Genomic DNA, 18,634 nt, shown 5'->3' on the forward strand with positions numbered 1-18,634 from the left:
AGAGCAGTAAAAGTTCCCTGTCACACATTACAGGCCTACTTAATCCCACGTAAGCAAACTCTGTTTCCATAGATCTTAGCATTTGGGCAGTGAAAAGCAAAGCCTTCAATAAGGCGCTATCCCAAAAATCAGGTGGGGGGGGGTACAATTCAGGTGAGCACTTTTAATGCCCTGCATCCCATCCAGCAGTAACCAAGTGCTCTGCTCAGAACTACTAAAAATTGGAACTCTGGTGTTCAAAGTCGTTATGATAGCATTTAAGACACATGAACTTTCACTAAGGAAGCTAAAGAATGCAAGGCAGTATAGCCGCTGCATACCGCTCAATCTCTGTTCTAACAGTGATTATGACAATCTCAGGTTTCATTGATTAGTATGGACTAGCTTCATCATTTCACAAAAGAAACAGTCTGTTGTGAAACCATTATTGTATGAGAACGGTTGAGCTATACAGAAGTACATTATTTATCACTGCAGACATGACTTTTAACATAATTGTAATAGAGAAGGATTTAGGATATAGCTCCCTGCATTTGCCCTTTCCAATCAAGTCTCTTGAATATGGAAATGCAGAGGGTGAGTAGTTTCACGCAGTAGGGTAGGAGGGTGGTTACTTCTCTATCCAACCATATCTCCTGCAGATTCTGAATTACAGTTACAAATTGAGACATGAGAAAGCTGCCTTTGCCTTGCAGCCCTCTGTCACTGCTTCTTCCCTTCCCATGCTAAACCCTTCAACTCCAGCAGAATGGAGGGGCAGAGGCAAAGACAGGAATATTTATAAGGACATTTTAATGTTGTTGGCATAGGTCCTTTGCCAGTGATTAAGGCAGACTTCTATTCTTTTCTTAAAATGCTGTCAACAGTCTATTATTCTCCATTTAACATGTGTTAGTTGTTTTTAACGCTTTGCACTGCATCTAAACTGGTTTTCCTGTTTTCCGAGGTTGTAGATGGATTTTTCATCAAACGCACCAGGGACGTTCGGGAATCAGCGGCTTATCTCACGATTATGACTCGTTACCTGCAGAACCTGTATTCGGTAGGTGGTTGATGACAAATTACTACATTTGAAGCATTAAGAAACTGTCCTGATATTTCCTTTAACTGCTCAAACAAGTTCCTTCCTAGTAATCGATTGATTTCTGCTGTTTAAGTAGAAACTGTGCCCCATTCACTTAGGAAGGTGACACATAAATCACCAGGGTGACCAATTACTTCAGCTGTCTGTTTTATTGCTGACTGGAGCCTCAACACATCCCTCAAACTGACATAAACCAACGGGCCCTTCTCTTAGGTAGGTTTTGAAGTGACATACTTGAGCCCGATCTTTGTGTGACCCTATTGTTAAACTCCACTAAACCAAGGATGCCACAGACACCTAAAAGGACTACGAGGCCAATTAATGACCGATTGTGAGCAAAACAAAGCCTTTGGCTTAATACAGTAACAGACATGGGCTATTCCTGGGTTACCCTGATTTGAGTCGTGTACTAGAGCTATAGCTACATTGTACTGTTTGTAAACTAATATGTCAAACCAGCCTAAATTAGTGATGCCAAACTGAAATACTCCCCTTTGCATCCTCACCATATATATGTGACAGAGACTTCTGGCTGCAGAATCATTACCTTTGAATTTCCTAGGCATCAGACTGGATCCAGAAGATTTTTCAAGCAGTACTCTTGCGCGCCAGTAGGTGGCACTGATCGGCTCTGCATCAGTTGTCGGCATCGGCACACCAGATGACGTCGCAGTGCCTATATAGGCGCGCTGACATTAGTAGTTTCATACTGCGCCAGCCAGCGCTGATTATTTTTTTGACAGGAATTTTGTGACTTTTTGTCAACTTTTTTGGGGATTCCTCCTCGTGTGTTGAGGATGTCATCGCGTAGGACACATTTTAAGCCCTGCGGAGCCTGTCACCGGGCAATGTCAGTGACGGATCAGCACTTTGTGTGTCTTTGGTGCCTGAATGGCGAACACAAGATGAAGTTGTGTCCGATTGCAGGGTCATGGCGCGGAAGGCTTTGGGGAGTGGTCCCTGAAGCTGCGAGAGGTTTGGCATGTGACTACGCGGAAGTTGGCAGGAAGGTCCCGGGATCGTTTACAGTGGCTGAAGTACTCTTGGTCCCATTTGAGATCCTCAAGACATTCAGATAAGAGGGACCAGAAATAGAATATGAAGTTGAAGTGTTCTTTAACTTCTTGTCCGTAAGCCAACGCTACGAAGGAGCATCAGCATCCGAATCCTGGGCCTGTGCCTTTGTCTGGGTCGGCTCCGCGCCTCGCCGATTGTCCAGGAGCGGGAGCGACCCCCGGCTCAATTTTTTTATGAGGCACAGCGTCTCGTATTTGGGTGGCCCGACCCCGTTGAGGGCCCTGTGGAGTCTGGGGGGAGGGGGAGTGTTGTTCTGTGCCGGCTGCTGTGGCTCCAGTGCACCCCATGGATCCGATATTGGAGCCGGATCGGTACCAGTCGTACCACTTCAACTCTCCCCAACACCGGTCCTGATGCTGACACTCCCAACACCAGTCCCATTATCATCCCCAAATCTGACACGAGCCGGAATTGCCCGACGCCTCTGCTGATGGCGGCAGGACCTTCTGGTCCTAGATTGGATCCTGAGAGCTATTCCTGTGGGCTAAACCTCAGGTAGGAGTGGGAGGGGTCACTGGACCCTCTACAATGCCAGCCATACATGTCTCAAATGGACTGGTATGAGGAACTAGGTTATGCCAGCAAACTGAATACTTCAAATCTGGACATTGCGTGGCTATGGAGGAGGGAGCTTTCCTATACTGTGGTGGCGCGGAGAGGTGCTGAGTTCCTTGACCTTCAGTTGCCCTCTTGCCTATCAAGTCTCTTGACTGAGGTGCTGCAACCGGGAGTCTCCTTCTTTTGGAACCCCTACTCCTACTCCCATTCAATGAGGCCCTCACCGACGTCCTTCTGGGAACCTGGTCCGAACCCAGCACAGGGATTCCTGTGAATAGGATGATTGCCCGTCGCAACCGCCCCACTCCTGGGGACCCAAACTTCCTCACCCAACACCCTACCCTGGAGAGCCTGGGGATACAAGTCTCCGAATCCCAGTGCACATTCCCTACTGTACCTCTGGACTGGGAATCCAAGAGGCTAGATTCCCCTGGGAAGAAAATACTTTCTTCCACTAGCCTGGCGTTGTGGTCTGTGAAGACTGCATGCCTATTGGGCTGCTATTCCCACACACTGTGCCTCATAGCCTCCTGCATCCTGCTGGTCACACATGCCTGTTGGCGTGTTCGGGCTTTACTGTGGGACCTGAAGTTCTAGTTGGTGCAGCATCAGGGGAATATCTCTGACCTGGTCCAGATCTCAGAGTGGACTGCAAACAATTTGCAGTGGTGGCCCAACTCCACATCAACCTGTTGGAGCTCCAAGTGATCCTATTGGTAATTAAAGCCTTTCTACCCTCCATCAAGGGAAGGCTGGTATAAGTATTCATGAACAACACCACCGCCATGTAGAACTGTAACAAACAGGGCGAGCGGGGTTGTGGATCCTTTGTCAAGAGACCCTGCGTCTCTGGACATGGCTGGAAAATCAGGACATTTCCCTGGTGGTTTAACACCTATCCGGTTCCTTGAACTCCAGGGCGGACGAACTCAGCCATCAAAGCCTAGCTGATCATGACATATATAAGTACAAAACAATGACAACCCATATGCCATACGGGACAGGAGTAAATATCATATATATATGCCTCCATCAGACTATATGACTAAAGAATTGCGACACATCAATCTTTCCATGAGACAGAATTTTAACACACTTAATCAAAGAGATAAAGAATTCTTTGACATTGTTGTGAAATTGAAGAAAATTGACAATATAATCGTGAAGCCTTCAGATAAAGACGGAAACATTTGTTCTGTGGGATCGAGATCTCTATGAAAAAGAGGCCATGTCACAGCTCAGTGACAGGAACTGTTACATTCCAGTTACAATGAAGGATTACATATCCATTAAACATAATTTCTTTGCACATTTGCAATTCTGGAAAGATACAGGTCATCTAAGCTGGGATGAATATTGATTCCTGAGGCAAAGCTGCCCGGTGATACCAACATTCTACATGATACCTAAAGTTCACAAGGACAGCCCAAGACCACCGGGCAGACCAATAATTGCGGCTCAGGACAGCCTGTTCGAAAATACTTCTAAATACATTGACTATTTTTTAAATCCAATAGTCAGTTTGTTACCATCACACATTAGGGATACCTCTGATTTCCTAAAGCATATTCATGATGTTAAATGGGAAAGTGATATGTTGCTTATAACACTTGATATTTTTTCCCTTTATACAAGTATACACCAAGTATACACCACACCGATGGCTTAGATGATTGAATGATGCCTTACCAAAAATATTTTCATCTTTGGTAAAAATTGTATCCACAACAGAGAGGGACTGTGATGGGACCTGTTTCGCCCCCAGCTATGCGAATCTTCACATGGGCTGGTGGGAGGAACAGGTGCTCGTTGGCAAGGACATAGAACACTTGCTGCAACACACTACTTTGTGGCTACGGTACATAGATGACCTTTTTGTGCTGTGGCAGGGCACAGAGCTAGAGGTCAAACAATTTGTAAGGGAGCTGAACGAGAATAAACTCAACCTTAGATTTACTGCTAATATCAGCCCCACTTCAGTGGACTTCCTGGATGGCCGTATCACTACCGGTATTAATGGTTTGGAAACCACGATATTCAGAAAACCTACTGCAGGCAACACTATCCTCCATGCCAAAAGCTCTAGATATACATATATAAAAAATATTTATTTTTCAGAAAGACACACATTCGCTGGATGATGTCTTCAGTGATGTCATGAGTGATGTCACTGACCATGTCATGAGTGATGAAATATGTGACGTCATCAGCAGTGCATTGCGGGCGCGTGAGTTATAGTTAGCTGAACTAACTATAACGGGGGAATTTCAATGGTTTTGTATAAGTGAAATATCCAGCTAACTATAACATGTGTGAAATCTATGTTTTTTTCAGTGAATTTCTAAGGTTTTGTAAATGCTAATTCCTAACTATAACGTGGCTGAAACCTATGTTTTTTCAGTGAATTTCTAAGGTTGTTTAAAGGCTAATTCCTAACTATAACGTGGTTGAAACCTATGGTTTTTTCAGTGAATTTCTAAGGTTATGTAAATGATCATTTTTAAATGTATTAATTGTTATATTTTTTTATACTAATTTAACCATTGTTTTAAAGTATTTATTTTTAGATATTTTATTTTTTAAATTATATTACATATTTTTAATATCAATTGAAAAAAATTATTTTAAAAATATTGAAATTGTAATATTTATTTTTTTATTTTATATTTTTTTAATTTACATATATTTTATATAGCAGCCAATGATATCCTATGGAAGGAAATTCAAGTTACTGGTAAGTACAGTTAAATTTACTTTTCAGGAACAGTAGTGAGCTGAAAGATCCAGCACTAAGGTCTCTCCAGATAACAGGTGAGTAAATCGGAATTTGTAGTTCGGCTGATTTTTTAGGAATTGTTTAAAGTTCCAAAACTCAACACTTAGAAGAATTTCCAAGTGAAACCAGTCAATGTTAGCCTATGGAAGGAAATTAAAGTTACTGTATGGTTACATTTACTTTTCAGGGTCCGATCTGGGCTCAAAGATGCAGCACTGACGTCTCTCGTGATAACAGGTGAGTAAATCGGAATTTGTAGTTCGGCTGATTTTAGGGGAATATTTTACTCAATAGTGAAGGAAGGGGGCGGGACCTGAGGTGACATGTGTGCAAACACGCCCTGTGGCGCGTTTTAGGTTGGGGAATTAATTCCTCTTCAATCCTGAGGTCCCCTGTGAGCCAACTAGCTCACCAGGTACCTCCAGTATGCGCCAGAGAGCTGCGTTGCAGAGAGGTGTTCAGAGGGCACGCCCCCTTTTTACAACACTCTGCAACACAGCACCGTGGCGCTTACTAGAGGTACCAGATGGACTAGATGGCCCCTAGGGGACCTCTGGATTGAAGAGGAATTAATTCCCCAACTTAAAACGCACCACAGAGCATGTCTGCACACATCACCTCAAGCCCCGCCCCCTACCTTCACCACTGTGCAAACACGCCCCGTAACGCGTTCTAAGTTGGGGGATTAAGTCCCCTTGCATACTGGGGGTCCATGGGGGCCAACTGGCCCACCAGGAACCTCCAGTATGCGCCAGGGGCTGCGTTGCAGAGAGGTGTAAAAAGGGCCGTGGCCTCATTACACCTCTCTGCAACACCTCTCTGCAACAAAGTAATTCGACCGGATTTTTTTTTTTCACGGGGTACGCGTATCCCGCGATTTAAAAAAAATTGGGGGGGGGGCCTTGGGGGTCCTTGTGGGACCCCCTGAGCAGGCCTAGCGGGTCAGGGTGTTTCTACCCTTCCCCCTTTGCATGTTTTTCGCGTTTCTTTTGCTGCTTTCTTGTGCCTCGGTTCTACCGAGGTACAAGATGGCTGCCAACACTTCCTGGTTTGGAGTGTTGACAGCCAATTAGCGTAAAGCTTGTGCTCGGGAAGGTATACGCGTACTGTACGCGTACGGTACTTCGTCTGTAGATATATCTATGATTTTACTTTTGATTTTCTCAGGATCTACTGAACGGATTTACACCATTTAACAACAAGCATTTACAATGCAATGGTTTCGCCTTTGGAAAAGTTAGAGCTATTGGCATTGCTCATGACATTTTTTTTTTTTACCTATAAATAAATGGCATTGTTATTTACATTGCCAACAGCTCTCACAGCCCTCACAGCCCACACAGCTCTCACAGCTCACAGAGCCCACACAGCTCACAGAGCCCACACAGCCCACAGAGCTCTCACAGCCCACACAGCCCACACAGCTCTCACAGCCCACACAGCTCTCACAGCCCACACAGCCCACACAGCTCTCACAGCCCACACAGCTCTCACAGCCCTCACAGCCCACACAGCTCTCACAGCCCACACAGCTCTCACAGCCCACACAGCTCTCACAGCCCACACAGCTCTCACAGCCCACACAGCTCTCACAGCCCACACAGCTCTCACAGCCCACACAGCCCACACAGCCCACACAGCTCTCACAGCCCACACAGCTCTCACAGCCCACACAGCTCTCACAGCCCACACAGCTCTCACAGCTCTCACAGCTCTCACAGCTCTCACAGCCCACACAGCTCTCACAGCCCACCTCACAGCCCACACAGCTCTCACAGCCCACACAGCTCTCACAGCCCACACTATGCTGCTGTCTCTAAGAGAAGCACTTCCCAAATTCAAAACAGATCTCAGTTTCAGAGATTCATTCCCCAAATGCAACTACAGACATGTGCGTTCCCAAGGAAATATACTGCAAAAATAAAAGCACTTACTAGTGGGGCCAGAGACACTGACAGTGGGAGGGGGAGCGGGAACGGGCACACGGACAGTGGGAGGGGGGACGGGAACGGGCACAGGCACAATCAAAAGGCAGAAGGCAAGAAAAAACAAAACAAAGTTGTATCTGGTATTTTGGTGCAGGCTGGCCATTCTTCATGAAATCTGATGAAGCCCAGATCAAAAGTGAAACAACATGGGATCAAACATAAAAGTGAATAGGTCACCTAGCTAAAATAGGTAAACAAAAGAACTGCAGGGCCACAAGTAGAAATGTGGAGGCAATCATGAGGGCATTGTCTCCTCACTGAATGTCGAAGTCTTACAGGCCTGAAAGTGCCACATTGTCACAGACGATGACACAGTCTGGAAGCCCCCAGTGCACCATCGCCTCACTATAGATCAAAGTCTCACAATCCTGAAAGTGCCACATTGTCATCTGAGATGGCACAGGCTGGAAGGTCTCACTGCACCACCACCTCAATGAAGGTCGAAGTCTCACAATGCTGAAAATGCCAAGTTGGCACTCCAGATCGCACAAGCTGGAATCATGTGGGCACTGAATGTCAAAGTCTCCCAGTCCTGAAAGTGCCATACTGTCACTGGAGATGGCAGACGCGGTCCTGAAGTCACAGCCATCAGAATGACACTTTTCTGCATCCCTGAGCTGACACTGTCTCCCAGAGGATGGTTTAGACAGACATAACTATTAGTTAATACACCTCGGATCAAAAACCCCACCACGCAAACGACTAAGCTTCGTAATGCCGAAATAAGCTTTCCGAATTAGACTCTGGGAATATTTCGTTTATTGCCCAGCCAGGCTCATTTTATTTATTTTTACGCATGTGAACGGCCTAACAGTCGAGCTCCACAAACACTGATGAATACCACAAGCGTCTGAGGTGACACTGGAAACGACTACAACCAGTTGTCTCAAGTTAAGAAAGCAACTGCAAACGTGCATCCATTAGTCATGTTTAGTCTATGCAGCAGGCACTGTACCTGTGTGGTCAGGGCCAAATTAGCACAGCAATCATCCTCATTTTATCGACCTCAGAAGGATGAAAGGCTCAGTGGACTCCCCAGGAACTGAACCTGGACCATGAAGCATCATGCAATGCAACGGTTTCGCCTTTGCAAAAGTTAGAGCTATTGGCATTGTAAATGACAACATTTTTATTTATGTGTTGGTTTTGAAAACCGATAAATAAATTCAGCCCTTTTTTCTCGGCCCCCGCTTGACGAATCGCCCCCAAACTTTCAGGGAAGGAGCGGAGCGTAGCAGGCCATTTTCATGGAGAATTTCGCGAAGATACGTCGACCGGCGCCAAAGTTATTCCAAATAGAATGTTGCGGATTTCCTATGGAAACTAGGTCCTAACTAGAACTACCTACTGGCGACCGCCAGTAGGTAATACACACACACACATATATATATACACACACACACACACACACACGTCGCTATGGCTTAAGACCAACAAGTGGGACACTAATGTGTGTTCAACAGCATACTTTCCAGATCAGCGGAAACAGGGGTCCCCTGGGTCCCCGCATGTATAAAGTCTGAAAGGGATCCCTAGATGGACATGATTCCCTACTTGCCGATAGAGATCGGAGGGGTCTAACCAAGAATTCACTCTGTATGTGCGGACGCGTAAATACTCCGTCTGTAGCCAGCTACTACAATTGAGCACCAAGTTGGGTGAAAGGAGGCTTTTACTCGCCAAACCGTTCCAACCACATAGAGAGAACGCTGTCTCCAACCGGTGGTGGCGCAAGGTCTCTTTCAGCAGTGGGGAGAGCCTTGGTTAGATCTGTTCATCTCCGTCGACAACGTTCAATATCAGCAGTTTTGCACGCTGGAGTTTCCAAGGCGGCTCTCACTTTGAGACGCTTTTCGTCTCGAGTGGAGCTCAGCCCTACTGTATGCCTTTCTGCCCATGCCACTCCTGCCCAGAGTTCTCAAGTAGATCGGGAACGACCAGGTTTAAGTCATCTATGTGGGTCTGCACTGGGCATGGGGGGTCTGGTATCCCAAGCTACTATGCATGACCATCGATCCTCTGATCAGGCTGCCCCTTATGGAGGATCTTCTGTCACAGGAGCAGTAGAGAGTTCTTCACCCGAACCTGTCAGCTATCTGTCTTCTTGCATGGAGATTGATAAGCGGCAGGTAATAGCTTTCAACCTTCCTCTCGAAGTCTGCAATATTTTTCTAGCAGCCAGGCGTCCCTCCACCAAGATGGTACGGTTCTGCCTTTCGAAGCGATTTGTATCGTATTGTACAGAAAAGTCAATTGACTCACTTTCTGCCTCCATTTCTGATATTTTTATTTTTTATTTTTACCCTTGCCCAGCAGGGCTCGGCTTTGGGCACTCTGAAGGATTATCTGTCTGCCTTCTTGCGGCTGCCTGACCAACCCTCTTTTTTTAAGTCCTCTATTGTAAGTACATTTTTGAAAAGCCTTTTACATATATCCCCCTTTTCCTTTTATTATGCCTCAGTGGAACCCTAATTTGGTCCTCACATTTTTGATTTGTGTTGCTTCCAAGCCTCTTCACAATTGTCTGGCTGTTCAGGATTAAAACAGTCTTCCTCTGGCAATTTCATCTGCCTAGAGGGTGAGCAAGCTGCAGGCTTTGTCATCCAAGCCTCTCTTTTTCTGTTTACCCTGACAAACAGGTGCTTCGCTCTTTCTTGCCAAAAGTGGTCACACCATTTCATGTGGGCCAGTCTGTCACCTTGCCCACCTTCTATGCTCCTCCACATCCTTCCAAAGAAGAGGAGTGTAGGAAAGTGCCCCCTTTTGTAATGGCCACCCCTCCTTTTTGCCTGGTATTTGATGCAATTTTAACTGAAGTACACTGGGTTCCTGCTAACCAAGTCTACAATGCCAGTGCTCTTTCCATAAAACATGTTAACTGTGCAATTGTGCCACAGTTAGCAAGACGTTTATCTTCCCTGTAAGTCTTTAGTAAATGGTGCCATAGGTATCTAGGGCATGGGTACTAAAGAGGGTCCCTAAGTGCTGCACCACGTATTGTCCCACCCTAACGCATTCACCACCAATTCATGCAGACTGCAGGCTCTGTGAAATGGTGCAGACAAAAGTGAAAACACGACATGTCACACACCCTGTGTGCCATGCCCACAGACACTGCATGCAATATATGTAAGTCATCTTTACAGCAGACCTTATAGCCCTAAAGCATGGTGCATTATATTACATGTGAGGACATATCTAAATGAGCCGATATGACCCTGTGCTGTCTAGTTCAATTGCCAGATGGTACAAGTAAATAGAGAAGCCATCTTAAGTATATGTACTGGGCACTGATCATTACGAGCTCCCCAGCTACATGATGGCTTCACTAAAACCTATTGTGTTTGGTATCAAACACCTTGTCTTAATAAATCCCTATTGATGCCAGTAGAGGAGTTAAGATATACACCAAGAGGCAACTTTGGAGGTGCTCCCTGAAACCTATCAGCATCTTAATGTGCTGTCTGACTGGAATCATCCAGTTTGCCACCACATGCGTGTTTCTGACCCCCTGCAGCTAAGAGTCCACGGTCTCTGAAGCCAGAAACAATGCATGCTCCAGAGGAAGGTGTTCACACCTCTTCCAGCAGGATGGCTAGTGAACCTGACTTCAAAGCCCCTGCCGCCGTTGATATATGATCATATATGGAAATTAGCTATGCTATGAGGCATGATGCACTATCAGACCAGTAACACCCCTTAAGGTGGGCTGCCTGATGTGCCCATTAAAGAAGGGTTCCACCATTTTGATTTTTGTGAAATTGGGAATTCTGGGAGAGGGTTATGCCCACTTCCAACAAAGTGGTCATATAGGGGGTGTAGTGACCCCAAGGATAAGTAGCCCAGTGGCAACTACTCTTAACCCTAAATTGAGTATTTAGGTGCCCCCTGATAACAGGAACTTAGATTTGTCTGACTGAAGAAAGAAGAGGCGAAAAATGAAGAACCGTCAAACCCTGCCTGCCTACCTGCTCCTGTTCCGACAATTGCTACAACCCGACTCGTCCTGCGCCGCTGCAACCTCCAAAAGCCTCGGAGGGCCTCCAGGACTACGACAAGCCGGCAGCATCTCCCTTGAAGTGGAGGAGCCACTTTCCTGCATCCTGCAGGCACAACCGTAACATCTGGTACAGCATTCTGCTGTTCACCGGGTCCAATGACGCAGAAGCCTCCTAGGAATAGGTCACCGTGCTCCTAGAGGTCAGATCCGTCTCCCCACCAAGTGAGGAGATGCCAGGACCAACCGGAGCCGCCTTCCACCAATACCCAGGGTACTGGACCACTTTCAGCAACCAAAGCTTGTTTGAGTCCAATCCGGACTCACACATTGCAAAGATCGTGCATCCGACAATGGACGTCTGCATCTCAGTGGCCAACCGAGAGTGGCCCAGCTGTCCTTCTTTGTCCCCCGTTGTAGATCTAACTGATTTCTGTGGTTGCCTTTGCCGCACGGGCAACAGCCGACCAAAACCCTCTGCACCCGAGCTCCCTTGCCCAGATCTACGACAGCCGGCAGTGCTCCCCTGCTCCCAGGACCCCCATGAACCGAGCGCTCCATTGGGAGCTCCCTGACTAGTCCCCAAGTCCCCCTCTGCAGCCTGTTACTAGGTGGTCTCTCTCTGGTACGGTGTAGTGCTCAAGTCTAACAGCTCATCCAGCACCTCTACACCCTGACACTCCATGGCAGGTAAACTCGAACTGCTGGTTGTACTTTGGACCTTGGCCCCCCTAGCACCTTAAGTCCTTAAGGGACCCCTGAGAACCGTTTGCAAATACTTGTATGTAGTTCTCGATAGGAAAGCATTACTGCGTAAGAACGCATTTGAGTGAACATTTTGCTTACCTGTAAAAATTGATTGGTGTTAAAATAAATATAAAAACACATATTTTGCTAAATTGGTCTCGAGTTTCTTCTTGAGAGTGTGTCTCATTTATTGACTCTGTGCGTGTTCAATAAGTACATTAACACTAACCTCTGATAAGCCTAAACTGCACTACCTCAAAAGGAAGCATTTGGGATAGTTCATTTAAGCCCTGTAAGCCAATAAGGGTCATCTGAACTTTCTCCATAGTATACCTCATTTTGATGTACTACATAAGAAGCCAACTTCCTACAAGGAGCTAAACCACCCTCTGTACCCAAAAAGAGAAATGTCGTTCTACTGTGACCGTACACAATAATTCCGGGTGGACAACAAACTCTTCCTGGGTTATGTTGGCGCAAAGAAAGGTTACAGAAGCGCACCATCTCTCGATGGGTTGTCATCTGCATCAAGATCTGCTATACGGCGAGACCGGTTGGCTTCACCAATGCTTGTTCCAAATTCTTAAATAGTCTTTCCTTTCCAGATTTTCCTGCACAAAAGCACCATCATAAACGCTTTAATAGCCGGCTATCAGAATGAATGCATCATCCGATATCTGAGCGGAAGGACTGCCCAGCATAATAATAATCTTCTGGTGCAAAACATACCTTCTTGCCCACACACCAGATTTGAGAAGCACAAGCAAATCACCATTGAACTGAGAAATATACACTAATTGCTGATTAGCAAAGGAGTAAAACGAAATGGCGCATACTTCATATACAAGCCATCTCTGATTCTATAATGTTCAACAACGTACCAACAGGTATTATTCTTTTAGACGACTATGTAGAGCATATTCAATAAATGCAGATTGGGTTCAGAGGTTTGCAGGGAGTTGAACGCGACCTCTGGATTCTGACGTTAGCGTGAGTCGCCCCTTTCCAACTCAGACTCACGCCAACATCACAATGCAGAGGTCGCTTTCAATTCCCTGTGGTAAATAAATAAATAATACCCTATTTTTGACTAGGCATATATCATAACAGATAGCTCAATAAATAAGAGTCAAGATTCGAGGTAGTAGGAGTTTCTGCAGGTTTATTACAGCATAAGGACAGGATCAGGACAACCTGCATAGGAACAGAATGGCAGGGCTAGAGTGGCCCGGCAGCTGCCGGGGCTGGGTCTGGGATGAGCGCGCTAACTTCTAATAACAATACAAGAGCATATATACATAACGCAAACACATAGCATTACATTGCAGTAGGCGTAGCAGTGGGTGGAGCAGAAGGCGTGACGCGTAGCAGTCGCGAAAGATAAGAGTAAAAGTAGGTGTAACTGGGCGTATACATAGACATGTGGTGCAGACGTAACAGAATATGTCATGAATGGGGCGGAAACATTGGAGGGGGCTACCTAAAGAGCCGGGACCTCTAACCTAATGGTGCGCGTAAACTGGCAATGACGTATTACTAGGAGAAGCTGGGGGCTATGAACTCTGTGTTAGGAGCAGAGACTAAAGTCTGGAGGGTCGGAGCGACATGTACCTAAACTCTATCTAGTATCTGATGTTTAGGGAACATGTTGATATAAACTAGAAGTCATGAGGGGAAAAGCTAACTTGACTCTAAGACTGGACCATGCATTATTCTACATGTAGTGCGTGATGAAGAATATTGAATGACCAGTAAATGCAGTATTTCTCTAACGTGGAGACGAGAAGGCTAGACAATGACGGAAACTATTGATGCAGTTCAGTAGCTTAGGAATGCAGAGAAGGAGGACTGAACTGATAACTGGAACTATAACATACTTTTGGCAGACTCAGAGGCAGAGCCAAGCTGCACCGGGCACTGCGAGGCAGGAAGTAAGTGAAAGGTCGAGGATACAGGTGGGGGCTGTATCGCTCCTCAGCGAGGCTTCAGGAGACAGGAGCTGAATCTGATGTCCAGGCCCTTTTGAGGCCTAGAAACGGGGACTTTATAATGGAATAGCGTGCACACTGAGAAACGTGGCAACGTAGCTTTACATAGGCCTAATATTCGTAGTATTCACGAGGACTGGAAACTGGCATACTAGAGGTGGACACAACTGTAATTGCGTCATTAATCAGACGTGGGGAATAACATATGCATATTGGTCATGCACACATAACATATGATGGATGAGGCGTGGTGACACAGAACATGGCAAAATTTACTTTTCCACATTCCCTCCTTGTCACTACGTTTCCATCAGGAAACATCAATATTCATGATACCATCTATCATTTCATACAGTACCATTTGCTCGTCTCGAATTATCTTGGAACGGGATTTAGAACGGGGCTTGGGACTAGGAATACAAGAGGTAGCACAAATGCCGCAAATCGCAGGGCCACATTGTATACAGAGACAGCAGCTAAATATGATCGCTACTGCAATACCTAGAAAGGACAGGACTTTCCATCCCCATGCGGAAATTAGATTCCAGAACCAACCGGACCATGTCCAGGTGCCTGGATCTTGGTGTAACAGATGGGCAATTTTATGGAGTCTGGTTATAGCTGAATAAACAGACGGCGCGTTATTTGGAATGAAAATGCAGCAACTAGATCCGAGAACTCTACAGGCCCCGCCCCTATCGGCCAGTATGACGTCAAGGACGAGACGATTCTGTAAAACGACAATTCTCATAAAGGATTGCTCTTCGGTTAAGTTACCTAGAGCGGAGGCAGTCTCATCTACTACAGCTTCAAGGGTTCTTGTTAACCTACGGATTAGCTTACTGTTTACAACTGTGCCTAAATAAGGGAAAACACCTTTATCAATATCAATGAATTGCTCTGCGGCAGTTTCAGTATAATCGACAATCGGGAGGTTTCTCTTGTGTCTAGTATGTACTAGATGTGTGTTTCTATGATAGTCAGGTGGGGCTAGAAAAACAGGTGGCAGTAGGAAGGCAATGTAACAGGTTCCCTCCCAATCGGGGGGCAGATGAACATATGCAGTTTGACCACAAACAAAATAAGAATGACGTGAAGCTTTAAAAATAGATTTCCCACTGTCACTATACTTGATAATAGTAGTACAATCACTATGTCCTACATGTACAGAACCCTTATTTCGGACACATAATTCGCCTTTGACTGGTAGTACTGAAATAGCAGGTGAGTCTGGAGTAGTATCAGACTGAACATTCAGGACCATAAAATTCGACGAATAATTACCTAAATTATACACTTCATTTTCTAGATCTAAACCTGTTCTGTGGGGGAGACCTTGCTTGTCTGGAAAACATGTACTGTTAAGAAAAGACATATCTGTTGAGGATGACGTTAACGTGGACCATGCTCCACACGAACCATTATGTGAAAATGGATAAGGAAAAAGTGGCAGAACTCCCTTCGGTGTCTGGAAAGGGGGGAGTCGACCACACACCCAACAATTAGTGGCATTGCTGGTCTGGTGTGAGTAATGTAACATACGGATAAATGAATTGTTACGCATAGCGAGGCGGTAAGCATATTCGTGAGGAGGCAGATCACTAAACGTGTGCTCTACTGTAACATTAGCAGACTTATTTACATGAGGAACTGAAAAATACAGGAAAAATGCATAGCTGATGCAAGAAATCATTATGCTGATGAATAATATGAAACTTAGAAAAACGATACATTGAATTGAGTTTTTACTGACTCTCTCACTATGGGGGCCTATTTTATACATGTCAGAAACAGTCTAACCGTTTCACCTAGGGGAGGACTTATACAATCAAACTGACTGACTTATTTTACTAGACCTTAACTTTTGCTTATACTCCTGCTGCGGAGTTTTCTCTACCAAGGGAGGGGTTGTGTCAATGTCTTTTGCGGGACAGTCCTTAGGAACAATATTCTGGCAATCCTTCGAATCCTGGGAAATGTTCTTTAAGGCGGGTTTCAGTCCTTTAAAAAGTTTAACGTGAGAAAGGTGTATCCATCCTTTTCGGCCTTCCAATTTCACGGCTGTACGGGTGGTGAGGAGGACCTGACGGGGCTCCTTCCAACGAGGTTCCAGTGGACTTGATCTGTCAAAGTTTCGGATCATCACCAGCGAACCTGGAACGATTTCATGCGGTGCCACCTCGGTATTGTCTGGAAATGCGGCGGCAACCTGTGAACGACATGAGTTGAGGGCAGACATCAAGGAAGCTAGGTAATCTGTCAGCATATTACATGAAACATCGGTAATACTTCGGGGTCTAGGAGTACCCCACATGTTAGGGGGACGGCCGAATACGACCTCATACGGGGACAGACCTGATCTGGAATGTGCGACCATGCGCATATAAAACAAAGCGACTGGCAGGGCTACTAGCCAGTCCACACCTTTTTCTTTACAGACTTTTGCAATGCGGATTTTCAGGGTCTGATTATGTCTCTCTACTAGACCGGCTGCTTCAGGATGGCGTACACAATGAAACTTCCACTGGTACCCTAATAACAGGGAAACGTGCTTCATGAGTTCAGATGAGAATGGCTGACCGTTATCAGAATATACGACTCTAGGGAGTCCATATCTAGGGAAGAATTCACGAACCAACTGCTTGGCAGTGGTCGCGGCTGTGTAATCTGGGACTGGATATGCTTCTGTCCATCTGGACAAAGCGCATACAACTACAAGGACATACTTGAAACCTCGACATCGCTCCATCTGAATATAATCCATCTGGAGGACTTCAAAAGGGTGGTCAGGAGGCTGGAAACCACCTTGTTCCACCGGGACACTTTTACCTGGATTAAACTGACAACATATCATACAGGTACGGACTTTCTGCTTGGCTGCAGCTCGTAAATGCTTGTTGAACCAAATGTTCTGGATACTGTCTAACATAGCTTTTTCTCCTAAATGTGCTGGACTATGTGCGGTATTAATGATGACTTGAACCATAGAGTCGGGGAGAAACCATGTGGCTCTACCCTTTGTTAACCATCCTTGATCTGTCTGGACCCCTCCTTGTTCGGACCATTTCTTGATTTCATCGGGAGTAGCATGTAACTGGATATCTATGACATCTTGTGTAGGGTCCTTAACTGTCATACATGTAGCCGGGTCTGGAGTATGTGTCTGTGTCGGATTAGCTTGAATGTCTGGAGTCTGTGCTGTAAGCTTGGCTGTACGGTCTGCTAGATCATTACCTTGAGAAATAATGTCAGTAACTTTCGTATGTGCTTTGCACTTCATGATAGCAATAGATGTCGGTAAGTGTATGGCATCTAACAGAGCTTGAATAAGGAGACCATGCTGAATCTTGGTTCCATGAGAAGTCATGAAACCTCTCTCCTGCCAGAGCACTCCGAAGTCGTGTACAACTCCAAATGCGTAACGTGAATCTGTGTAAACATTGACTTTCAGGTTCTTGGCGTGTATACAGGCTTGTGTCAGAGCAACTAGCTCTGCTGCTTGAGCGGACAGGGTATCAATACGGTGTGTTTCAATAACTTCGGTGTCAGTAGTCACTGCATACGCGGCGACTAGTTCTCCTGTACTAGTTCTCATACATGAACCATCCACATAAAGTGTCAGGTCAGGATCTGGTAACGGAATGTCTGTCAGGTCTTGTCTTGGCTTTGTCGTAATGTTGACTACTTCCACACAGTCATGTGGGTCAGGATTTGAACTAACTGATGGTAACAGTGTAGCAGGATTCAGGACGTTGCAGCGTCTAATTTCTATGTGTGGCTGAAACAGTGTCAATTCATAACCTGTTAAACGTGCAATTGTCAAGTGCTGAGTTTGTGTTCGGTTTAAAAGAACTTCTACGGAGTGTGGAACTTGTACTGTCAGGGAGTGTCCTAAAACTATGGAATCACTTTGTCTGATAGCTAGTGCTGTGGCTGCAACTGACTTGAGGCACGCAGGCAATGCCTGGGCGACTGGATCTAATGTGCTAGAAAAATAAGCACAGGGCTTGTATTGACCTGCTTGATCTTGTGTGAGAACAGATAATGCTGTACCCTCACGTTCAGTAACGAAAAGTGTAAAAGGCTTACTGTAGTTCGGTGTAGCTAGAACTGGAGCTTGGCATAAAGCTTTCTTTAACTCGTTGAAACTAAGTGTATGTTCGGATGTCCAAGGGAGGACAGTCGATACGGCTGCCTCCTGTGTCGTTAACTGTATCAGTGGCTTGGCTAAAAATGCATACTGGGGAATCCATTGTCTACAATAAGAAGTAAGGCCGATAAAGGCACGTACCTCCTTCTGGGTTCTGGGCTGGGGAAGACTCGCTATCAACTGGATACGGTCGGGTGTCAACTGCCTACCCCTCTTGGACAGTAAGTGTCCTAAGTATACCACTTGCTGGACACAGAATTGAAGCTTCG

At 45.7% G+C, this 18,634-nt stretch overlaps 1 protein-coding gene across 1 annotated transcript in view; it reads left to right on the forward strand.

Moving 5' to 3' along the window:
* The window catches only part of MUS81 (MUS81 structure-specific endonuclease subunit), a 321,815-nt gene that overhangs the window by 228,572 nt on the left and 74,609 nt on the right, over positions 1-18,634 (forward strand). The window contains exon 13 of the mRNA XM_078660456.1: positions 947-1,042. Coding sequence (XP_078516582.1) covers positions 947-1,042 — 96 coding nt within the window. The remainder of the gene's footprint in view (positions 1-946; positions 1,043-18,634) is intronic.

The sequence above is a fragment of the Lissotriton helveticus genome, chromosome 9 (genome assembly GCF_964261635.1).
Source record: "Lissotriton helveticus chromosome 9, aLisHel1.1, whole genome shotgun sequence".
Lineage (NCBI taxonomy): Eukaryota > Metazoa > Chordata > Amphibia > Caudata > Salamandridae > Lissotriton > Lissotriton helveticus.